The sequence below is a fragment of the Carettochelys insculpta genome, chromosome 6 (assembly GCF_033958435.1).
Source record: "Carettochelys insculpta isolate YL-2023 chromosome 6, ASM3395843v1, whole genome shotgun sequence".
NCBI lineage: Eukaryota > Metazoa > Chordata > Testudines > Carettochelyidae > Carettochelys > Carettochelys insculpta.
The window spans coordinates 97,911,888-97,937,710 of NC_134142.1; the positions used below are offsets into that span (position 1 = coordinate 97,911,888).

Consider the following 25,823-nt stretch of genomic DNA (forward strand, 5'->3'; position numbering starts at 1 on the left):
CACCGCACAGCGCTGTACATTGCAGAAGCTCAGGTGGTAAAGAGACAGCAGACTCAGTGCCAACAGGTGTTCAAGATGAGATTCTGACAGCAAAAGAGAGCATAAAGTGTGGCTGACAACATCCAGGAGATGAGGTGTATAAAGGATGAATGAAAAGCACCAGGTGAGGATAGCATAACAGGAGTGGGTGTTAGGAGACACCCAAAGAAAAATCAAGGAAGTGACGTATGGAGGATTTAATAACTATTGTTAACTATTTAGGTCATTAAAACAATGATTAGAATGTGTTTCAGAATGAGTCTCTCCAAAGTGATAGCTCGACAGTACCAGGGCTCAGACCACAGTGTCAGAACCACCACGTACTGAATCAGGAATGATATGCTTTCCAGCTGTCAATATAAAACAAATTTCCTCCCTAGAAAGTGGGTTTCTCTGATGACCTGTATGATTGGTGATAGATTACTACCCACACTACAGATGTCTTTATTATCTAATCAGCAATCAACCAAAATACTAATAACTATTTCTGGGCTAGTTTTACCACTGATACAACTCCACTGAACATAAGAAGGGCTCTTCCATCATTCTTCCAATCTTAGTATCACATCCATAAACTTATCTAATTCACTTTTGAACCCAGATTTACTTTTGGCCCTCATAGCATTCCCTGGCAATGAGTTCTATGGATTGACAACACATAGTGTGAAGAAAGACTTTCTCATATTTGTTATTCCTAATGTTTGCTTGTTATGTTTAAGAACTTCTGTATGTCACCTATTAATTTCATAAGGTGACTACCAGTTCTTGTGGTATGCAAAAGGACAACTAACACTTCCATATCATTCTTGATTTTATAGACCTCAAGATACAAAAAAATAAAAAAAAACTGCAAGACTGAAGTTACACCAACAATTAATCAGATCCATTACTAATCTGTCTAACGTATCTTTGAAAAGTGTGCAAATTTCCACCATGACTTTACATGCTTCTGGAGAATAATCTACTATCGCCTCTAGTTTCCCTTTTATACATGGGTATTTTAACCACCACACAATTGCTACCACCAGACAATATGTTCTTTTCTTGCATGACCTTCAGCAAAGTGTATCTATATTTTCTAGCTGGTGGACAGCAGTACCATACCACATCTTTGCTCTTCCCCTCTGCATTGCACCCATTTCCATGTGATAATTGCTCTTCCCAACTTCCCACCTTTATTCTGTGTGGAAGGTGGAATTGCAGTTCTGTAATTAACTCATTTTAGTGAGGAATAGAAGTTAATACATTGCTCTTCATGAACTATTGCTTCAAGACAGATGGGAAACATCATGAAAACCAGAAATGAATGGGAATGAGTCTCAAAGCCACAATGAAGGAATAACAACATGGCAATACAGATGTGACAGTGGGGATTCTTGTGTCCCTCATATCTTCATACTGGCTGTTCCTATGGCTTGAGCTATGTATTTTAAATAGCAGTAGAATCTTTAAATGAACAAAACAGTTGGTTTTCAAAAGAAACCTCATCACATTCATAGGTAATTCAAATACACTATGTAGGCCCCATAATCACTTGCATCAACTACATGGAGTTTACATCCATGTGTAATAATAAATCTATTGCCTAAAATTAGTTAAAATTTTCTTTCAACAAAAAACTACTTCCTAATGTATAAAGGTAGATTGCAGCTACTTAATGTATATGTCACTCATTTGGGCTATGGAAAAAGACTAGTCTCCTCTCCTTTCCTTCCCTCATTTCTGCTGATGCAGCTCTATCAATTGTTGCAATTATCAGAATCCTAATGTAGTTTGGCTTTTGATTTTTTTTTAACCCATCATTTCATTTAACCCTGCTCTGAACAGGCCTAGATGACACAGTGGTTAAGCCACTAGCAAGATATTAGAGACTTGCCTACAGTAGAGCTTCCAACATTGCTATTGCAGGTAGAAACGTGGGGGAAATTAAAGTTAGGTCCCAGACCTGCAATTAGCACTGTATGGACTGAACCATCCACCTGTGAGAAGCCACACTGGCTACAGGAGATTTCATGTGCGTCTGCCTACATCTAACACAAATAAGAGCTATCACTAATATACAAATAATGACACGACAGAAAGGCATGAAATAGTAGCTGCACTTGAGTCTTTCAAAAATGTCAAGGGGAAACAATAGTGCCATGGTATTCCACTCATGGAGTTATTCAGACTTCACTGGAACACCTCTCTGTTCTTCGCCAATACATACCAGTCTAAAATAAATACAAAATAAAATTACAGTGGCAAGTAGCCCTGACTACTTCACTATGTACAAAAATTAAACTGTGGCTGTTTGCTTTTTCCCACCCTCCCCATTTGATTTAAATCTAACCCCAAGATTACAAACACCACATAAAGAAGTCATCTGACATGCCATAATCAGATCTGGATATGAGTGTTATTTCCCTTCCCCGACAAAGTCTAGGTTTATGGTTTGATATACCAAATTTGGATCTAAGCCTGCATTTAAATTCCTTCAAATTAAGAGTGTGTGTTGACCTAGGGGCTTGGACTAATGCCCAACAGCTTGCCTATATACATATGCACTTCAAGCTAGATATATATTAAAAGTATGCCATAGTAGGGTTAACTGTTTTTATTCATCTTCCACAAACACTTCCCTTCAAACCCTAAGAACATAAGAATGGCCGCACTGGATCAGACCTAAGTTTCATTTTGCTCAGTATCCTGCTTTCCAACAATGGCCAATGCCAAGTGTCCTAGGTAGAATAAACAAGTGATCTATCCTCTGTCACCCATTCTCAATTTCTGGCAAAATGAGTCTAGGGACACCGTCCCCCGATGTCCTGGCTAATAGCTTTTGATGGACCTATCACACATGAACGTATCTAGTTCCTTTTTGAACTCTTTTATGGTCTTGGTCTTTACATCACCCTCTGGCAAGGAGTTCTACAGGTTGACTATTTCAGGTTGCAAAGTTTCTCTCAAAAATCAAAACAACCAATGAACCAAGCCTATCAGGACTACTGTCTAATTCAGAGAAGACCAATGCCCCATATAGTTGATAGAAATTTGATACCTTTCTCAAAATGTCCGTTTACAGATTCTGTAATTGTCACATAATCAATGGGCACTTGTTTACTCATTTGACAATGAAAGCTGCAATTTCTGTGAACTTGGTAATGTTAGCTCCTAACATAGACAACTGAGAAGCAAGTCAGTCTGGTTCTCAGGTGTTTTATTACACACAGGGAAATACAGCCCCACCTAGTTTCATTTCTACAGTGCATTCCCAATGAGCATGACACTTGCATTAACAGGACCTGCATTCTACTGTATTCACTAGACTAATTGCACTCTGTGCCACAGCAGTATTTGAAACCTACTTGCACGCACTGTAGAGCTAAAAGGTAAGTGCATTTTTGCTAATGAATTTGTTTAAATAATCACAGCAGCATTGACTTTTTTTAATAAGATGTGTGAGTGAATTTAGGGACTGGGTAACCCAACTCATAGCAAAACAATCCCTGATAGGAAAAAAGTAAAAGACAAATTAACTTGGGCCAGTAATTCCAAGGTTTAACAAAAGAGATAGGCAAAGATGAAAGAAACATTAAGAGAAGAAGAAAATATTCACTGTAATTCAAAATTTGATATTTGATTTTCCTGTACTTTTAAGTGACTTTAGCAAGTAATTTTAGGCTTTGTTCTTAAGGAATTTAGTCTAGGAATTGACAAATTATCCCCCCACCACCACCCAATTTAAATATTCCTCTGGAACTTTGAATATACTTAGAAGAAATCCAACATGCTGATTTTCTATAAGAAGTGAATTGCATTTTGAGTGTTTCTATATTGAGAGTACATACGAACGTGTGTAAGTTAATACTGATTTAGTTGTCAGTTATTCATGGAGGCAAAAGGATAACTGAATTTACAAAGACAATTTTTTTTCCAGAATGCAAGCACTGCAAAAAAAATTATAAAATGTTTCTAAGACAAAATAACTGACAAAAACAAACACAGCCATCTGTCTTCCAAAATAAACAACAAAGCAAAAAGAAAAAAAAAAAGAGAGAGGTTTTATTCATTGTTCAATGAGTTTAACAGGAAAACCCTCAGAAAAGAGCCTGATTTATCAAGGAAACAGACATGGGTACAACTATCCAATATATTCCCAATACTGTCCGTGGCAAATATATATTTTTTAATTCCAGTAGAAGAAATTCTATATATATTACTCATAGGGAAATACAGTAATTTTACTTTTGTTCATTCTGTTTTGTACCAGTGATAAAACAACATGCTTTGATTAAACTTAGAAAGCACAACATAGACAAAGGAACAGCTAGAATCTTTCAGATGCATAAACACAGTCCATCATGGCACTAGAATCAGAAATGTGCAGTTGATATTCTTGTGATTACCTGCTTCCTACAGAAATCTCTATTGTTTCCAAATACAGGTGTGTAAAAATGGTGTGAAGCTCTATGTATTTATACTTTGAACAAACATATATTGAATTTGTAGTTTCGAAGATCATGACACTGCCCCATGAGAAAATAACTCAGAGATTTCTATTGTTCTTTTGACATGTAAACTTCTGTCACCAGCCAATGACAGTTAGGCATGCAAATTCCTCCACTGATCAAGCTGAAAATAAATGACTGTTTCTCAAAATAGTTTTAGAAAATCACTTTGAATGTCTTTTTAATGTAAATAAAGTTCCTCTTCACAATTCACTAGTCTATTTTGCTCTACTGACAAGTGGACATAATTAAATAACTGCAGAGATGCTCAAATTAAAAAAAAAGGAAGAAATTAAATGCAGATGATAAAAGCAAGGCAGATCTTTACTACAAAGATGGTGGTAGAAATCCTGATCCACTGAAGTCAAGAGGGATGTGCCTACACCGCAGCTTGAATGGTACCTTTCAGCTCGGTAGAAAGGATCATCATAGCTCTGCTTGAGCTGGTGTGCTAAAAATAGCAAGGGGGATGCCAAAACCTTAAGTCTAAGGACAAGGCACTAGCTTGAGGCACTACCTTCACTGTTTATGGCCATATTACCATTTTCACGTGCTAGCAGAGCTAGCCTGAATCTGTCTATCTGGATTGGAAGGAATGGGTGCAGCTAGAGTGTATGTATGGTCTAGAAATTTTGGCATTGACTTCTATGAAGGCAGCATTTCAATGTGTATACATCACATATGCACACATTTGAATGTAGGAGGAGGAGCCATATACGTTATGAATACTGCCATGAAGATCGATAAAATACAGTCAGAGCTTTCAATCGTACTAACCACAGAACTAGTGAAAATCATTCTCTCTCTTTTCCTACATGTTCAGTTTTAAGCAAAATAAAACTAGTTAAAGCCCTTGATTAGCCCAAACCTTGTTCCAAATTGGACTCTAGGCTACAGTGACAAACTCGCAATGTCAAATGGCTCATTTAAGGATCTGCCTGCAGCTTCATCTACAGGCCTTGATCCTGCAATGAGATGCCTGGAGATGGACATCTGTGCTCGCACAGGTTCTCACTGACTTCAGGAGGGCTCCACACTGAGACAGGGCATGCACGTGCCATTGCAGGATTGGAACCATAATGAAGGGAGAGTAAATCAGAATTACTGAGGCTTTATATAGGTGTCAGCAAAATCAGACTCCTCACGACAGATCATTTTTCCTTTCCAAAAATATTTTATAATTAGTGGCTCAAGCTAATTAGAAAATTCTTTAGATTCTGGCTAATCTTCTGTTCATCAGATTTTGGCTACTCCAAGGTGCTTGAGCTGTAATAATTGCAGTTGTACTATAATACTGCTTTTTACATATTAGGCTCTAAGGGTGGATTCTAGGACTGTAGTATTGTTTCTAACCTGAATCTTAATGCTGCATTAAAAAAATCAACCAGTTAATTATTAAACACTAAGGTCTTCCAGGAAATATAACCTAAATATAGCCTTAGAACTACTATGAAAAATCTTTGTGGCAAGATTTCTCCCTTTTCGCCTCTTGGAAGAAAATTACAGGATTAAGGAGATCACAAAAACCACATTGTTTGCTAAGGATGCTGATTCTTCAGCCTTATGAGACAGAAACTAAAGGTGCAGTTAAAGTGAACTGTTAGTAATTTCCCTTGGTAGTTTCAAATTACAGTCAAGGTGAAATAAGAAATATGACAAAACTCACTTTGTTCAGTAATGACATGACTACTGAGACAAAGAAAAAAGAGTCATGCCAGTGAGCAAAAATAATGGTACTTTCAAGATGAAAGCAAATATTTGAAAGCTTGGTGAAAGTTCATTTAAAGTTCTCGTGGCTACATTTTTCTGTAATTATTACTCATTTTGGAAAAAAAATCCTTTTTCCCTACATATTGAAAACAAAACAACTTGAATTAACATAATTGTGTGAGTTTGCTGTTCAGTTACAAATTTGTGACTCCAGATACAAATATTAGCTCTAAACTGAAAGTGGCAATTCTTATTTTTGTAAAATACTACTACTACTACTAATAATAATAATAGTAATAAAAAAGAGCTTCTAACTTTTATTTTTATTTTAAAAAGTAAGGAACATGAATGGCAGATGAGCAACCTGTGCTGAGTGACTGATTAGTTTACCATAAGTGAAAAAATACATATGTAAACAGATTGCTGAAAGCTGAATCCTACAATTACACCTATATAAAAATTCCACTCCTGCGCCCTTCACCTTGCATACACTGCAGTCAGTGTGGGTTCTGTCACTGGCTGTAAAGAGAGCAGGGTTGGACCTAACATCAGAGTCATCGGCTAAAAGCTGAAACTGAATCATATAATCTGTCAAATGACAGAAGTCCCTGAAAAGAGGGTGACACAGAGACAAGCTGACTTACTCCAGTGGCACCCTATAGACTAACAGATCTCTTGGAGCATAATCTAAGCTAAGTTTATGCTCCAAGAGATCTGTTAGTCTATAGGGTGCCACAGGACTTCTTGCTCTCGAAGCTACAGACTTACTTGGCTACCTCTCTGATACTTTACTCCAGTGGTTACTGATAGAAACCCTTTACGCATCCCTCACCCCTGCTGTCCAGAGAGGAGTGTAGCAGTGGAAAAACTTACAGTTACAATGTATGAAGGTGAAAGGAAAATGAGTCAGAATGGTGCTGCAGGGTGAAAGAAGAAGGAGCCATGTCACTGCCTCTAGGTAGCTTGTCTCCTTCCTACAGACAACAAAACCTACATATAAACACAGTGGATTAATTAATGCTATTAAAAGTGGCACTAACCTCCACATTTTACTCTGATACCTGAGAAATAAGAACAGCATGACCCCTCAAGCTGTCACTACCATGGAACGCTAACTGTGCATATTTCAAAATGTCTTTCTGAGAGCCAAGAGATTGGGAATCAGAATTCTTGTTGACCTTTGGCTGAACACTTGAATATCAGGGCAGAATGCACAATTTTGGTACTGCACAGGAGAAACACTGCTTCAGAAATGCAGCTTTGCTAATTCCATGGGCTATCTCAGGTGCTGAACTGTCATGAATCCCTGGCACCAGCTCTGTTCATGTGGTGGTCTCTCCCCCACCCCGCCCCCCACAAGGCCACAAAACAGGGAAGGGGAATTGTCAGATCCTGGGAACACACAACGTAGATGCTCTGTTACTTAGCAATTCAGCCTCGCCACACCCTTATTACTCACCTATTGCTGGGTGCTACTCTCTGATGAGAAAGCATTCCCTTTTAGGCATCAGTCCTTGCACAAGGGGTTCTTGTTTACATGCAATAGCAAGTTGTTACAGACTGTCAGCTGTAGAGTGGAGGGGAGTGTGCACATTTGCCTTTGGAAGCTTTCCAAAAGCTTTGTTGCTCAACACTAGCACTTTGAGAGAACATTAATACTACTCAGGAGCATTAAGTTCTCAACATGCAGAGCTTCATGTGGGTGTACACTGCAATTAAACACCAACAGCCAGCTTGGGTCAGCTGAGTCAGGCTTATGGGGGCACAGCTAAAAATCTATGATGTACATGTTTGAGCCTGGGCCACAGCCCCAGTTCTGAGACCCTCCCCACCCACAAAGCCATGGGTCTGAATGTCTACACCACAATTTTACAGCCACTGCCCAGTCCTAGCCTGACACAGCTGACAAAGGCCAGCCACAGTGGCTTAATTACAGCATAGCCATACCTTTAGGAACCTCCATGACTTTACTTCTGTAGTATTATGTTGCTGTAACTTTTCACCAACATGTTTGGGTCTTCACTGTCCAGCCCTCAGTTTCACACCATAAATTACATCTTAAAACTTTTACTTCTTTCAGGCTTTCTACATTAAGAAACAAACCACAAAGCCAATACTATGCTGCCTTCCAGTGGAATTATTCTGATTTTGCTGCTGACTAGTTTATGTTGGACCAGAAGCAACAGTTACATGAGTAAAACCAATATAGCAGAAACAGAAAATAGCTCAAGTACAGATATGACTCAATCCACATACCCAGAAACTTCACAGCAGCTAGGTCTTACTGGAAATACAGAAATAATGTTTTCTGCTAAAAGCCTTGTCACACCAACAACGACGAATGAAAAGGCAAGAACAAAAAGTAGAGTAACAATGAGTAACACTCAAAGGAACAGTGTACCTCAGGAAATCACTAATGGCACAGTGAAATTTTTGTCTTCCAATGTGTCTCAGACATCACAAGATGCTACAAATACCTCTACCACAAATGCCAACAGAATCTCACCATCTTCCACAATACCCATAACCAGAAGTGGCTTTCCCACAGTGACTAAGAGCAACACTCTTACAAGGGCAGTTGTATCAATGAAAACAGAATCAAAAAGCACTACTTCAGTCACCCACACCAATTCTACTGAAACAATCACCACTGAATACTCTTTGAAGAACTCAACAGAAGTCTCCTCCACAAAGAGTCCATCAAATACACTGATCACAACATCCACACTCAAGAGTGGCAGTGTGACAACCGACTTCAAAACCATTTCAGAGACTACATATGCACAGCGGAATTTCACCAACCATTCTATAGTCCCATCAAATCAAAAAAACCCAAACAAAGGTAAAGATTTAATTAGAGTAATAAGAAGTCAAAATAATGATGCTGAATACTAAAATGTTTACAATGTTTGGGGGATTGTAAAGATGTGTGAACTGCTTCAGATAAAAACAGATCTCGTTTAAGTTTTCTGAAGTTAAAACTATATTAGATAACTTTTACCAAATATAATTTTTAGAAATTTCTGAATTTCTTGGGTTTAGATGAAAGCAAAGGCAGGAATACTTTTTTACTCATTTCAATTTCAACAGGAAGTCACGTATTCTGGGCTGCACTGCAGCTACTTTGAACTGCATAGACAGATTTAATCTAAAGTGTTGAGGACAGCATGTTGTGGTGGAAGCTTACAATGAAATAACAAAGTTTGTATTATTTATATTACAGTGAATCCTAGATCCCTTATTAAAGTCATAAATACATTGTGACACTAATACCTCTATATACATGGGAAGATCCAAAGACCCTACAATCTAAATAAAACTGTAGTAAAAGTAGTGGAGAGGAAAACACTATTAGCTTCATTTTACAAATGGGGAACTGAGGTGCAAAGAGATTAATGATAATATATGTAAGCAGGGTTGGAGCTTAAGAGCCACTGAAAGTCTTTTAGATACTTATGAAAATTATACTGAGTTACTTGTCTAAGATCAGATAGGAAGTCTGTAAATCAATCTGAGGACTTCTGAAACCTGAGGCCAGTTTAACCAAAGGCCTATGATATTTGTGAATTGGCATATTGACAAATATCTTGTTTCTGAACTATACTGATCTATAGAAACTATCATGGGACTATTCCTAGTAGACTGCTTACTTCTAAGGAATGGTCCACTGAAAACTGTTGAAAATGTTTTGTTTTGTTTTGCTTTCCAACACTTGTCTGCATTCAAACTCATTGAATTTTGTGTTTCACTTTATATTAAATTCTACTCATTTATCTACCTATTCATTGTACAGAAAATTTAATGCAGCTCTGTTGGGTTTGATGAATGTGCAAGCTTCCCTTCCCAGTCTCCTCAGCTTCTGCATATATGAATGAAATCTGTGCAGTCTCCATACTCTACATATTTACAGCAGCAAATTAATCATTTCTTAAACATGAAGAACACTTTTGTGACTAAAGTCTTCAATTTATAAATAATAGCCAAAGGGATTATCTGTCCTGTATTTTATTACTATCAATTTGGTTCAGTCTAAGGAACCACAGTATAAAATCAAAAATAGCACTTCTCTACTCTGCTCTTTGAGAGTGGTGCTTCAGTGAATTAAAAAACAACACTTAAAAAACATGGTATTTTTATATCATTAATTTGCTTGCAGGCTTTCAACTTCAGACAGAAATGCTTTTCCAGCACATATAGTACCATCTGCATTAAGGCTACTGTCATACTTTCAAGCTTCTTTCTGAAGCTGTAATAATTATAATGTATCACAACTTTTTGCCTGAAGCTATTCCAAAAGAGGGCATTTAACAAACAGAGGTGAAAATTCAAAGAAAAGTTTTATAAACACAAGAAAAATGTTGAGGAGAAAAAATAATTTTGCTACTTCAAAACTAAAAAAACATACAGACAATATTTTCTGTTTCTGATTTTGGATTCCCAAAGGGTCGCAAAAATTGGGCACAAAAAAAAAAACGGAGGCACCTATAATTACAGGCTGTCTTAATAGCTTGATCTAAATTCTTACACTTGTTATGTTAAAGAGGTCTTACTAGAGGATAGTTCAAGGCCTTCTGATTGAAGCAGTTGGTTGGGGACCACAACTCCTGAGTTCTATTGATAGCTGTGGGTCAAATACTTGCTTGACTGGGAAAAATTATACCAAAATATTTTTGTGCCACACTTTTCCCACTTGTGTGTAAGAGAAACTAAGATTTCTTTGTCTCACAGGTTTGCTGAGGGGCTGACATAACTATTGCCTATAAAGTGATGTATTCAATTCATGTAAAATGACAGCTGTGGGTTTGGCCCCATAGATTTATACATTTTGATTTGAATAAACTCTTTATTCTTTTCTCCCCTTCCAGAGAATCGCCGCCATGCAGGAGTGATGGTTGGTACAATTGTCGGAGTCATTCTAGGATCTGTGTTTATTGGTCTGATTGGGTACTTTATATGTGGGAAGAGAATCCCTGACTCATTTTCCCATAGACGACTTCAGGAGGACACAAGGCGCGAACCAGGTAAAGAATATCACAAGTATTCTGGTAGTACAGGCTGAATCTTTCTGGCACCCTTTGCAGCCTGATCAGTACCAAACAAGACAACAGGATGGATTGTGGGAAGTCACGATTGTCTAACAGCACTACAAACACTTCCACTGCTTACTGGCCTCTTTGAAGACATTAGGGGTAAATTACAGCTAAATAGCAGCACAGAACCCTGAGATCCAGGACTCATGGCTGTAAACAAACTTTAGGGACCACGTTAAACTTGGCCGCACCCATGATAAGTGGATGTCCAGCTAACTAAAATTATGCTGGATAATGGATGCTGCTGGACGAGAGCGTACTGGCCTTGAGAAGTTCAACCTGTAGGAGGAATTCTTCAATCCTGCGCAGAGCACTTGAGATGAAATTTTTGCCCCATGGAAGTCTATTGGCTTCAGTGGAGCTAGGATTTCACTGCTATTCTTTTTTACTTAGACTGTATAGATGATAAATGCTTTTAAAGTCTATTCAGAGCTTTTTGCTATTCATAAACAGAGCAAGAGGGTTTAAAAAACCACTTAGGTACATTTTGTATAGAAACAGAAAGATAGGCTTGCTAGTCTATATACTATCAAAACAAAAAAGCAGTCCAGTAGCACTTTAAAGACAAACAAAATAATAATGTAACAATATAATAAAATAGGCTCATTGCCTAATAAATTATTTTGTTAGTGTTTAAAGTGCTACTGGACCGCTTTTTTGTTTTGTATAGAAAGAAACCTAGAGAAGGTGTGCTCTGCACTAGGGCTGATATGCTTACCAGCCTGTTTACTCATTAACTTATTACCTGATCTCTGGCAGCAGCCAGACACACTCTGCTGGAGCAGCCCCAGCTGCGGAGGGGCTGGCAGACCAGACAGCAGGGCATTACAGCCATGGCAGGATCCCACGGTCACAGCAGGACCAGGTGTCAAGAGCTGAATCAAAATGGTTAACTGCTCTCATCTGTTTTAGCATCCCACGGCAAAGCCCTACCTACTATGCTGTGTCCTCACTGTTCTGCAATAGCCTGCATGTGTGTGCAGGCATATCCCATTGTTCTTTGTGAGAAGACACTCTAAGATGGCATTCTCAGTCATGAGTGGAAGGATTTTATTGGAGGACTATCAGAGGGAATTGTGGGAAGGGTATTGGAGGACTATCAGCAATGAAACAATTTTGCCTATGTCTTCACTGCAAAGTTTGTTTGCAGCCCACATTAAAACAGAACTTGGGTTCTCACCCATACAACCATGTGGGTAAGAGCTAGCATAAGCAAAAAGCAGCCCCAGTGTCACATGAACTTGCTGTGTGGATGCTAGAGCAGTTTGGGCCAAAATCCAGGTTTAACTGTACAGTGAAGATATTCCCTTTAGACTCTGATATCATTTCATAGGTTCCAAGTAGCTATAACAGCATGCAGTACCTTGACCCAAGCTGAATAAGTTCCTACTAAGTAGAATTTACTGAGTTGAACACACAGCAGTCATTGGCAATCAGTATAATTAAGCTAAAGGTTATATACTAAATCACCCATACATGAATCCAGGATGATACTATCCATGTGTTTTCATAACTTCAGTTTCCCTAAAATATCCATGCTCACAAATTAACATGGGTTACACAGAATCACTTTGAGGAACTAAGGTAAAATTGTAATAAAAGAAGAACATCAATAAGATGTATTATCAAATAAAGTATCTACTAAAGAACGCCACTAGCATATAATTCACAAGTTAAGAGTCTGGCACTCAACATATTAATCAGTCATACTTCGCTTTCTAGCACAGGCTAAAGAGGTTTCTAATCTTCATTCCCTCCGATAATCAATAAAAACAACCACAAGACAGCAACATCTCAGCATAGAGATCTAAAATATTTATATCAAACACAGAAAAGCATATTTTCATCAGTTTCTCTTACAGACAATAGAGCATGGTGTTTAATAAAATATGCCCTATGCATAATTATTAGCACACTTCCCGAACCTTTTTTCTTCCATGTCTCAAAACGTGGTGTGATCCAATTATTGTATTTGAATTTTTCAATACAATCCATGTTTTTTTTAAACAGGAAACTAATCTCTAATTTAACTAGAAATGTATGAACACAAATGCACCCACCCACCCACTGTTCTTCCTATGTAATATACAACAGGAAAAAAAAAGAGTTCCCACATTCAAAATATGCAGGGAAGTGAATTAAATGTAATTTATTTTATATCTAAAATATCTCTCAACACATTGGTCATGTCTACGCTAGCCCCAAACTTCAAAATGGCCATGTAAATGGTCATTTTGAAGTTTACTAATGAAGTGCTGAAATACATATTCAGCGCTTCATTAGCATGCGGGCGGCCACGGCACTTCGAAATTGACGCAATTCACCGCTGTGCGGCTCATCCCAATGGGCTCCTTTTCGAAAGGACCCCACCTACTTCGAAGTCCCCTTATTCCCATCTGCTCACAGGAATAAGGGGACTTCGAAGTAGGCAGGGTCCCTTCGAAAAGGAGCCCCGTACGGATGAGCTGCGCGGTGGCGAGCCGTGTCAATTTTGAAGTGCTGCAGCCACCCGCATGCTAATGAGGCAGTGAAGATGTATTTCAGCGCTTCATTAGTAAACTTCGAAATGGCCATTTGCATGGCCATTTTGAAGTTTGGGGCTTGTGTAGACACAGCCATTAGGAATTACATTCTTACATATACCTACATGGGAAAATCATAATTTGCCAAACACTGGCATTTTATGGCTATGCTGAAAGTAGAACAGAAAACACTGGATGTGGTTTAATTAAACTGCAATTTTATTCTTAAGTGCCTTGGCAGATCTGTACAATGCAGGTAAGTCCACATTCAGTTCAATATATATCTAAGCAGCTTCCCTCACCTCTCCCCCTTGCCTTTCTGGGTCCCCAAGCAATCTAAATGAGGGGTGAGGCTGTAAACCATACATGGGTTGGTTTGCTGCCATACCAATTGCAGAAGCCCTGAACTGACCTCCTGCTCATTTCTGCTTCTTTAAAGAATACCTTCTTCAAATCCTTAACCAATCTATTTTATGTGATCAATATATCCCAATCCCACTGAGTGACTCCACTGGACATGTGCTTCTCACTTACATCTGAGTTGTGACATCATATCCTAACTCCTGTTTAATGTTTGCCCAACTAAGGCCCATGGAATATGCTCTGGAGAAGGTAACACTGCACCCCACCCCATCTCCCCAGCCCACACCACTTGATGTTGGCCAATCTGGCAGTGAGGGAAAAATTCCTTCCCAGACCCCCTGAGAAAAGGGATTTTCTTGCATTTTAAGAATCTATATAGTCCCTCTCCTTTTCTGGTCACCTAAGGGAAGGGTGAGTCAGCATCTTCATGTTGAAGTGGCCTGCAATTACAATATAAAGTCACAACCTGGCTCTCTAGGCCTAAATGGAGCACTCACTTTTTCTGGCAAGTCAGACAATGGCTCCCACTGTTTCATGCGCAGAGTGGTCACTCATGTACAGTTGTTCAATTATTAGTAGTACCAATTGAACCTCTGTAATCCAGGATTCTGCCATCTGGCAACGTCCATGGTCTGCCATCAGCGGCGACTCTTTGGGTGTTTCAGGACTGGAGCACTCATGGGATAAAACCAGTGCCAAGCTCTCCCTTCTATCCACCAGTCCCACACATGGCAACTTCTTCTCTGCCCTACCAGAGTTTCTGGAGTGTCACAAAAGTACTCCATCTGCAGAAGAAGTGGCAGCTGGCACCTGCTGCTGGTGACAAGGAACATGGATGGCAGCAGAGAAGCTTGGAGCTATGGCCTGTGCCTGGGACCCTGGACAGGGGCTGGTGGCAGGGACGCTCAATGGTAATGAGGCTCCACAGGCCTGGAATCATACTGGGTGCAAAGCCTGGTGGTGATGCAGCATCCTTACCTTATGCCTCCGGAGACCCCCAGTAGTTTGCCATGTCCTCCCCTAGTTCCGCAGCTTCTCTAGTTCAGCAGTCAGGTATAGAGGGTGTCACATTAGAGAGGTTCAGTCTGTATATAGCTAAATTACAGTAGCACCTAGACGCTCCAATCAAGACCATGGCCCCATTGTGCCAATTGTTTTAACATGTAATGCTAAGTTCTGTTGCAGATATTATACTGCTTTATTGTCTATGTTCTGTAAAAATGTTACTAGTAGAGCCATCATTAGCTGTGCAGGCAAGTAATGCACTTTTTAGGCACAAAAGTTCATAATTAAATACCCAGGTAAGTGTACATGATAACTAATAGCTAAACATGGACCAGTTCTGCCAGAACTGTGAACCTGAACTATACAATATACCTTCTGACTATCAACTGTTTTACGAACACATATGCATGAATGTTGTAAACAAAATCAAGCGTAAAATCACTGAAGTATTCATATACAGACATTTCTAGGTTTACATTCAGGTCTTAAAAAATGTTGCTGTTTTGGTCATTTAAAGAAATCTAATATCCTATGGACCAGTTAGAGTCAATCGAGTCCTAGGTTTGCTTGGAAAATTTATCTTTGAGTAAAACATATAATAATTAACAGCTATGTTTTTAGATATTCTTTTGAAACTGAAAAGAGAAAAGATGGTGTTATTACTAATGCATCAGACTTGTAATTACAATATTTTCAATATTTTACAATATTTATTGTAATTACAATATTTAGGTTCTATTCTTGACTCTTAAGCTGTGTCTACACGTGCACGCGACTTCGAAGTAGCGGCACTAACTTCGAAATAGCGCCCGCCGCGGCTACACGCGTCGGGCGCTATTTCGAAGTTAACTTCGACGTTAGGCGGCGAGACGTCGAAGTCGCTAACCTCATGAGGGGATCGGAATAGCGCCCTACTTCGACGTTCAACGTCGAAGTAGGGACCGTGTAGATAATCCGCGTCCCGCAACGTCTAAATTGTGGGGTCCGCCATGGCGACCATCAGCTGAGGGGTTGAGAGACGCTGTCTCTCCAGCCCCTGCGGGGCTCTATGGTCACCGTGTGCAGCAGCCCTTAGCCCAGGGCTTCTGGCTGCTGCTGCTGCAGCGGGGGATTCATGCTGCATGCACAGGGTCTGCAACTCGTTGTCGGCTCTATGTATCTTGTGCTGTTTAGTGCAAGTGTGTCTGGGAGGGGCCCTTTAAGGGAGCGGCTGGCTGTTGAGTCCGCCCTGTGACCCTGTCTGCAACTGTGCCTGGCACCCTTATTTCGATGTGTGCTACTGTGGCGTGTAGACGTTCCCTCGCTGCGCCTATTTCGATGTGGTGCTGCGCAACGTCGATGTTGAACATCGACGTTGCCAGCCCTGGAGGACGTGTAGACGTTATTCATTGAAATAGCCTATTTTGATGTCGCCACATCGAAATAGGCTACTTCGATGTAGGCTTCACGTGTAGACATAGCCTTATACAGATATCTTATATGGGGGCCATCCACAGAAGATCCAAGTCAAAGTGTATTGAAGTCAATAGAAGGACTTTTATTGACGTGAATGGGCTTTGAATTGTGTCCCTGAATTTTCTTTGTCTTAATTCCTTATCTATAAAAAGGGGATAACATTTATTTCCTTAGGTGTTGCAAGACTAAATTTATTAATATTGAGAAACGTGGATACTATACTGGTAAGCACGATTGAAAAGCTCTATAAATACTCAAAATGTGTTTTTCCAGGTCTCCGATTAGATACGCCATCTTACGATGCAAGCTTTGGTGATTTGTCTTACTACAATCCCAGCACAACAAGTGAGTCAGCAGCACAGAACATCAAAGGAAGACCATCTGATGTCATTCCAATGGGTGACATGACTCCATCTCAACCTCCAGCCTAATTGCTGGGGATAATGTCCACTGGCTTCAAATTTCAAATTCGTTTATGATCTATGTGCCTTGTTTTATATACATTGCAAGTTTATTTCCCCTGAAATAATCTTATGGCTATTAATGTGAAAGGCTTTAAATAGCATATCTGAAATTGCAAGATATATTAACACATGCCAGTTATACACTGCAGTGCCACTGCACCTCTCCCACTGGTTGTAATTGAACTAATTGAGTGCTCAGTCTGCTTCTGTGTTAAAAGGCACTGTGCTATGTTTCCATGATACAATATTGGCAAACTACACAGAAACAGGCAAAACCCTGTTTGTAACACCTGGGCAGCTTCCTTTGGCTTCTGCTGAGGTTGCAAAGTTGTAAACAGAGCACAATATGACCAGGATTCTAAGGAAAAAACAGCTCCAAGACGAAATGACCATGTTGAAAAGCTGTTATTCCGTCAGATGTGCAGCTCAGAGGATTTCCTCCCTGCTTAGATATTTGTACCTTCCTGGGAGAAAAAGCTATAGGTCACTGGTTTTAATTACCTTACTTAAAGCTTACAATTTTCCAGCCAAAAGTGAATTACTATTTATCATGAAGAGAATTTGCTTACAATTACTACAGAAGGGAGAGCACAAGAATGAAGAGAAGCACACTCAACACTTTCTCCTCTGCACCAGTTGGCCTATTATCTGCATTGCAGAGTAGGATCTGTAGAAATGATGCAGCATATTTTGGGATGGGCTATGTGGGAGAAATGAATTCTCTTTAGGGAAAAAAAAATGAAAAGAATGCAGGGAACTGCAGAGTAGTTTACAATTTTTGCTCATTCAGCAAGAGTCCAAAAGTCACTGAGATATCCAAAATAATAGGATAATGTACCTGTTTATCACCACCTAAACTGCCTAACAACATAACAGCTTTAGGAAGGCAGAATATTTTTGATAAGTACATAATGCTTATGGCTCTCAAAGATTAAAAGGACATATATTTGTTGCTGTGCCTCACAGTGAATATTATTAAGAGTGGACATTTTTGGCCAAATTATTGGAGTTACACCCATGAATACCAGCTGAGAACCTGGCCAAATATGTGTTGAGTTCACAAGGGAAAAAGAAATAGAATATTGAATTCTATTCCTCTGCAACTGTGATAATCTAATGTAAATGGATATAGTTGAGCATATAAGATAAGGATGCCTATGGAAAAACAACATTAAAATCTCCATCACTGGGCTGTGTATTCAAGCACTTTGGACTGTCTGAAATTTGACCATGAGAAGAAATATAATTTCCCTTGGCTGTTTTTCTGGTATCCACTCTGCTTTAGAGAGTATCATATGGTTGATACAGGACCAATAACTGACAAGTAATTGCTAGAGGGCCTCTCAGTCAGCTAACAGTACTGTCTGCATCAGAGAAAATAGAGAAGTAGCCTTTGGATTTCAGAGAAGCCAAAAAATACTCAGGGAAGAATTTCATAATTCTGGGTGTTCATCTTAAGCAAAAACTGATCCAAGTATTACCTGGGTGATAGCTAATGAATGTATGCAGGGCCTGCATGTCATACGCAGAAGGACAAATCATATGGTTATGAATGAAAACTATCTGCAGATTTATGTAATTATATAATAACAGGAACTGTTGTGAGCCTACAACAGTATGGTAGGGATGTAACAATGAATGGCCACAGCTGGAAGCATTACAAGAGCACACTCCAGATGTTTTCATGGTTTTTGTCCCTTGTTAATCATCTCTTTTTTTGTAGTAAATAAGTTGCTTGCATATCTGTTTTTGCCAGCAAGGACATCAAAACATGAGTGATGTTCAACCATACACTTTGCAGTAACACTTTTGAAATGCCATCTCTTTCCCTTTGTGCTTGGCACAGCTGGGAGAGTGAGCAGAGCAGTCAGACTGCCTGGCCCTCTCTCAACCGAATGGCCAACTGGAAGCTCTGCAAACAGGACTGCCCAGTGAACTGGAAGCTCTGTCTGTCGACAAATGGTCCTGGAGTTTCTGCACGGCTGTTTTGTTGACAGAAAACTGTCGAGAAAGGCATTATACCTGAACAAGGAGAGGCATAATGCTGCTGGCAGGTGTGCTGAGTTTTATCAACAGACTGCTAACAAAACATTTTGCATGTAGATGCTGCCTGAATTTTTCAGAAAAAAGCCCAGTTTTGCCAGAAAAAACCCTCTTGTGTTAGACACAGACCATTTGTGTGGCATTTAAGCACTTGACAATGGTACAACATTGGTTAGAATAGAGGCAGCGCTCTGTGTGGACCAATGTTAAGGTCTCAGGTACAAATTTGCAGCACTTTCACAGTAAGAACTATCTATCCATTTATCCCAAGTATTTATAGCCTGCAAATCTTTATACTACCTAATGCTGCCATGGACTTCCCATTTAAAAACTCATATCAATGAAAGCTCATTGGCTGAGGCCTTCAGTGTTGTAAAAACTCCATCCGCCTTCTTTTGAGAAAGCAAGGGTTACTTAATGGCAACTGCTCTTCAAGAGTGGCCTCTGAGCATTTATCCTTAGTTTGATGCTGCCCGACAATGTTACAGAGAATGAAGAGGTCCCCCTACAAGAACACAATCATTATTTGAAATCTTCTTGTCAATAATTAATACTAAATCCTTAACTCACTTCAATTAACCTTCTACTATAAGCTTACAAACCTTTTAATCTTACAGTGTTTTTCATTGGAAACTGATTTTGGTCCCAAACCTTCAAGTTGCTCTGTTTGAGTGGAACCCCATGAGACTCTGTACACATGGCATAAATTGCAGGATTAAAGACCTTGCTTTTCTAGTCCTTACGTTCTGAATGTAAATTAGTAGTGGGATTTTTTTTTAAATTTCCTACTAGTACAGAAACCTGATTTGATGAAAATAGGAAAAATATAAACAAACATATATTATTTGTTTAAAATTCTATTTAACTTCAAATCCCTCTAAAATAATAGCTAACCATGGAAGGAGAGGTGAGCAGAACACTTTTAGGCTACATCAACACAACTGCAGTCTTTCAAAAATCATCCTTCTGGAAGATCTCTTCCGAAAGACCTTCTTTCCAAATAGTGTCTCCATATACACAAAAACGGATCAAAAGAGCAATCTGGTTTTTCAACAGAGACTGTCCACACAGCCCTCACCCTTTTGAAAGAATGGGCCAAAAATTCAAAAATCAGAAAAATCAAAAACAGAGTGTCTACACGTTTTCTTTCAAAAGGGGGCACTCTCCCTGCAGTGGGAGTGGAAGAGCGCTTTTGAAAGGAAAGCTACATTCTTTCAATTTAATTTCAAAATAATGCTTTTTGTGCATATACCCTCCATTGGATATTTTGAAAGAGCCCCCTTCTTTCTGTTTTGAAAGACCTTGCTCAGTGTAGACATGGCCTTAGGAAGGAAAATGGACTTACCCCATATTGCCATAAAAATAGCAAAGAAGACAGTCCCTCCATTATCAAACAAATGTGTGACCTAAATGGAAATAAAACAAAATAGAAAATAAATATTTAAGCATAACAATACCATCTTACATTTATATACTATCTTCTTCCACCTGCAAAGCCTCACCCCCCCAAAAAGAATTGCAAAGAACTTTACAGGTCTTATAGGCATCTGAACAGGGAGCCCTAAACCCACATAAAGGTCTAATGAGTTTATAAATCATGATAAATCCCAAAATGAAGAATAAAGCCATCCTGATATTAACAAAAGTTCATGTCAAAATGAAATAATTACAGTACTAAGGTTTACATAACATTTTCCACCTCTCAACCACTTCATTGTTTGTTTCATCCTATTGTGCATTTTCTACTAACAGTATCAAATTTTTGGGACAGATTTGTTTTACCTGCAAAGTTCAGAGCTCATGATGGATGGTAGATAAATTGTAATTGAAAACTGTCACATATCTATGTCAGTTTGCTTGCCCCAACAGGGTCCGTCTTCCCAATTTTGATAATCATATATTTTGTGTATAGTTCAAGGTTCACTGTATCCATCAGAGGAATACAGACTCTTCCATAGTATAAATCTAGAATCACTGTGTGTGAGTTACTTTTGGCAATAGTATAAGGAGGCTGAGATGAAGAATAATTTCTTCTTCTGAAGGGGGATTTTGACAAAGGACAATTGTAAAATTTGGTGAAGGGTAAAGGTCTGAAATATAGTCTGCTGAAAAGAATGCTATATTTGGTGAGCATCAGTGACTAGATTCTCAAGTTTCAAGTATCATTTGAAAGATGACATAGATTTATTATACCGTAGTAAACCTGAGAGAGAGAGAGAATTTACAAGCATGTTTGATAAAGCACCAAATAGGGGAAAACACACACACACACACACACACACACACACACACACACACAAAGAAAAGAATTTATAAGTGGGTTTAACAATTAATGTAAATATTGTTTCTGAGTATTTTCATTGTTTCAAAGAAGAATTAAGAGCTTCATTTTGGTACAGACTTCAGTTTTGATTATAGTTTAATTACACTGATTTTGTTCATCATGTAAAGCCCAGTCTTGCAGACTCCTACTTCTTCAAGTAACTCTTATTCCTGAAGGTAAGAAAGTTGACTTCACTGGGATAGCTTGAATAAGATCCATTTGAAAGAGTAAAGGTTTGCAATATCAGGTCCTTATGTTGTAACTGACAATACTGTGACCGTTAGAAATGCTATGCTTGTGAAGTCACAAGGGTTACGAGATATTTAAGTGACTGGCAGTTATGTATCTACTATTAGCAAAAGTATTACACCTAATAGGAGCTTTTGTTTGTCACTACGGTTTTCCTCTGTACTTAGCTCCAATTCTGTAAACAGACAAATCTCAATTTTTTCTTTTCAAATGAAAGACTGCCATCATCATTGCATCTCCTTTGTAAAATAAACACTGAGAAGGTGACAGGATATTTTGTAACAGGGAAGATAATTAAACATTAGAAAAAAAATACCTCTCTTGAAATCCTCATCATTTATAAATTCAGGAGAAAAATTCAAAAAGAGTATGAATGCTGTATGACTTTTCAGTATGTCTGATTTTTTCTTGAACACAAACACTTTTAATATTGAGTAGAGTTATTAAATAGATAAGTTTTACTAGCATACGAGGATTTGTTTATTTTACTGTGCTGATGGAAACTGAAAAGTTGTTACCTAATTGCAGTGATCAGTATGTTCTTTGTATGAATGACATAATTGTCTGAAACCTGTAAGCAAATATGCCTTTGACTTCATTTTTTTTGTTTTGTTTTTGTTTTAATAAAAATAACATACAAGCAAACTATTTCATGTGACTGAAAATCTGATTGGAAAATGAAAGTGGCAAAATTTACAGATTTTTGCAACTCAGTAAAATTGACAGGGAGCTTCAGATTTTTCAGGTGCTGTAGGTTGGGAAAATCAGTGCAATAAAGACAGGTGTAAACAATACACCTCTTTAAGGAAATGTTAAAAAATGTTACTCCTCAGAAGATTTTGCTTGACTAGACCGAGAGTTTCTGGCTCTAGTTCATGCATTTTCTTTGGAATGCTCTGATCATTGTGGGCCTGTTGTCTTACTACCACACCAGATAATGATTTTATCCTAAAGTTAAGCAGGAGTGGGTTGAGCAGGCAGGGACTTTTAGCTGAAAAGTCAGAAGCTACAGAGAGCAAGGCTAGTGAGTCAGGAAATGTGCTGCAATAGGGCAATGTGGAAGGCAAGACAAAAGCATAAAACCAAGGTGCTGACTGATTGTCAAAGAGCTCTTCAAAATCAAGGCTGTGAACCCAGGTAACCTGGCCAAATTACACCTTATATAATTGTGTTCTGTCTCCTTAAACTAACAATCCACTACTAGTCAGTTACGTTATTCTTAACAGGACATACCAAAAGAAATGGCATGGTCCAAATTGTGCTCCTTATAAGCTGCCAGGGGTGGGGGGGTGGGGGGGCAGAGATGAGATAAGGAAGTAGGCTAGTACATTCACAACATTCTCATCCATCTCCCCAGATAATGCTAGGGATCTCTGCAAGACCTGGCATCTACCTATCGACAGGAGGGAAGTGGTGTGCAAGGGACAAGAATTGCAGGAGGAAAAGCGCATTATTTCCACTAACCCCCTCTAGCCTTGTGAGGAATCACCAGGGCTGTGTTAACTTTCTTCTGAAGTTTGGGGCTCATAGACCTACCACTTAAGTAACGCCACCCCAGTACCATAGCTAGGAACTATTCATGTTCCATTTAACCCAATGAGGCTTGCAGGTGGCAAGAGGAAGGGAAAAATATCCCCCATTCTCTGCCAATTTGATCCATGGGAGAAAAAATTCCTTCCAAATCCCCTTAACAGGAGATCAGTTAGACCCACAGCATGTCAGCTGTGGTTCTCATTCCTAGTTTAGGTGGATAGGACTGATTGCTGGAACAAAGCCAAAGGAAGCTTCCATATGACCCCTGTGCTGGGTGAAATCCCGGAAGGTGGGGAACCCTGCCCAGTCAGCACCCATCTCACTCACCTGGCCAGTAAGTGCCAGAGACTTCTATGGGGAAAGCTATCTTATGCCCCTTGACGTGTGTTCCCCTCTCTTGCTACCCAGCTGTATTCCTTTCACGTCTGTTCCCATCAATTTCCTGCACCCAGTGAGGTGGGAAGACGGCAAACAGGTCAGGCCTGGAATGAGCTCTCTCCCCCAGGCTAATATTTATAAGGGCTTGTGATATTTACTGCACTAAACCTGCATCTTCAAAAATACTACATTGGAGATTGCACTGTACCTTCCAGTCAACTACCAGGCAGGGGTGCTGTGTACAGTTAAACAGGTGCACTTTACAGGCAAATGCATTTCTGGGATGGGCAGCACAACACAGTTTGTTCAATGTTTTGTGTGCATTTGATGAAAGATATTACATGTGGTATATTTACAATTTTTACGAGAGCTGATCAGAAAAAAAGCTTTAATGGAACTATTTTTATCAAAAAGGGTAACAAACAGAGTAATAATAAAGCGAGTCCCTGAAATCAAGTTAGTTTCATTAACATTTTGTTTTAGGAGGCAGGGGGGCAGGGAATAAAACTAAGCTCCAGCAACACCAAAACAACTCATTTCCACATTTTGAAATTAAACTTTTTGATTTGTCTTTTTGAAATTATGTTTTGTTTGGATTGTTTATATTATAAAATAAAATAAAATATTTTGATCTAAATTGTTTGGCATTTTCACTTCATGAAAAATTTCTACATGTTTTGAATTTAATCCCATTCTGAAATGAAACCAAATTTTCAAAATCTTTTTAAACACTGACTTTCTCTCTCAAATTATTACCATTATGCCTTAAAGTAAAAGCCATTCAAATTTCTCTAAACAATACTGAGCTCTGAACAAGAATTTTTTTATTGCATTGAATAATTTTAAGAAAGAAAAACTGAGACTGGTTCCAGTACTGTTAATATAACACAAGCCAAAGTTGCTTGATATATGCCTTCATTTATATACATTTCTTGCATTCAAAAGTAGTCAATGCTCAAGTTTGGTGGAAAGTTTCCTGTAGCACAGTGGTGCTCAAACTCCCCCACATCCTCTGCTCAATGCTAACCTTTCCACAGACCATCAGCCAACCCCCATGATGACAAAACACATTCACCTATATCTAAATACCTTAAATACTAAATTATTTATATTAGTCTGCTGGAGTATAAAAATATAGATATACGGGGTAACACAGAGTGGATACAGGCCAGGAAGGGCCCTCTGCTGCAGGAGCACATCCTGAGCCCATGGCCCACCTGCGACATGGTTGTGGAACACTAGTGGCCTGTGGAACACACTTTGAGAACCACTGCTGTACCAGAAGATTTGACTGTGTTACAACATTGTGCTGATTGGGACTGAACAAAGTCCAGCACAGGAACATTATTCATAATTCTCTATAATGAAAAAAAATCCTTTAAGAAGAACAGAAATTCAGTCATCAACACCACAAAGAAAAATGAGAACTTAATCATAAGTAATGTAGAAAACACTATCGGGGGCAGGGGAAAAAAAAAGCCATCATATAGCACTTTAAAGACTAACAAAATAAATTATGAGGTGGTAACAGAGAGAAAGCTGTGTTAGTCTATATACTACCAAAAAAAAAGCAGTCCAGTAGCATTTTAAAGACTAACAAAATAATTTATTAGGTGATGAGCTTTCGTGGGACATACGTACTTCTTCAGATCATAACCATACCAGAACAGACTCAATATTTAAGGCACAGAGAACCAAAAATAGTAATCAAGGTGTTCACAACACACCTGTTAATGCATCCCAGAATCATGTTTGCTTTTTTTGCAACAGCAAGACAGTAAGACACAAACCTTCAGGTCATTAACAGAATGGTCCACTCCATTAAAATGCTCACCTTGATAATATTTTTCTGATTTGTCAACCTAGATTACTATTTTTGGTTCTCTGTGCCTTAAATATTGCTACTGGACTGCTCTTTTGTTTTTAAATTATTAGGTGATGAGTTTTCATGGGGCAGACCCACTTCTCCAGAAAAGTTTGCTGTATCATTATGCTTCTTCAGATGGACAAAAACAGAGATAAAAAGAAAATGCTCTCAAAAACTAATTTTTATAATCAGCTGTGATTGTTTCATCATCAATGAAACACAAATTATTTGTTTAATAGATGCTGAGTATAAAGGCTGCAGATATTTTTGTCACTGAATGGTTAGCAGAATA

General features: G+C 38.8%; 2 protein-coding genes across 2 annotated transcripts in view; one reads left to right on the forward strand and one right to left on the reverse strand.

Moving 5' to 3' along the window:
• The window catches only part of ANO3 (anoctamin 3), a 97,047-nt gene that overhangs the window by 36,857 nt on the left and 34,367 nt on the right, over positions 1-25,823 (reverse strand). The window contains exon 10 of the mRNA XM_074999005.1: positions 20,527-20,587. Coding sequence (XP_074855106.1) covers positions 20,527-20,587 — 61 coding nt within the window. The remainder of the gene's footprint in view (positions 1-20,526; positions 20,588-25,823) is intronic.
• MUC15 (mucin 15, cell surface associated) lies at positions 8,358-17,290 on the forward strand. The gene is made up of 3 exons (XM_074999006.1): positions 8,358-9,081; positions 11,105-11,260; positions 16,948-17,290. The coding sequence occupies exons 1-3, from the start codon at positions 8,358-8,360 to the stop codon at positions 17,103-17,105; spliced, it is 1,038 nt and encodes a 345-aa protein (XP_074855107.1). The 3' UTR covers positions 17,106-17,290.

Coding starts and splice junctions, on each gene's coding strand:
- MUC15 (XM_074999006.1), top strand. CDS start 8,358: ATGCTGCCTTCCAGTGGAATTATTCTGATTTTGCTGCTGACTAGTTTA. Junction 9,082..11,104: donor TCAAAAAAACCCAAACAAAG/GTAAAGATTTAA, acceptor CTCCCCTTCCAG/AGAATCGCCGCCATGCAGGA. Junction 11,261..16,947: donor GGACACAAGGCGCGAACCAG/GTAAAGAATATC, acceptor GTGTTTTTCCAG/GTCTCCGATTAGATACGCCA.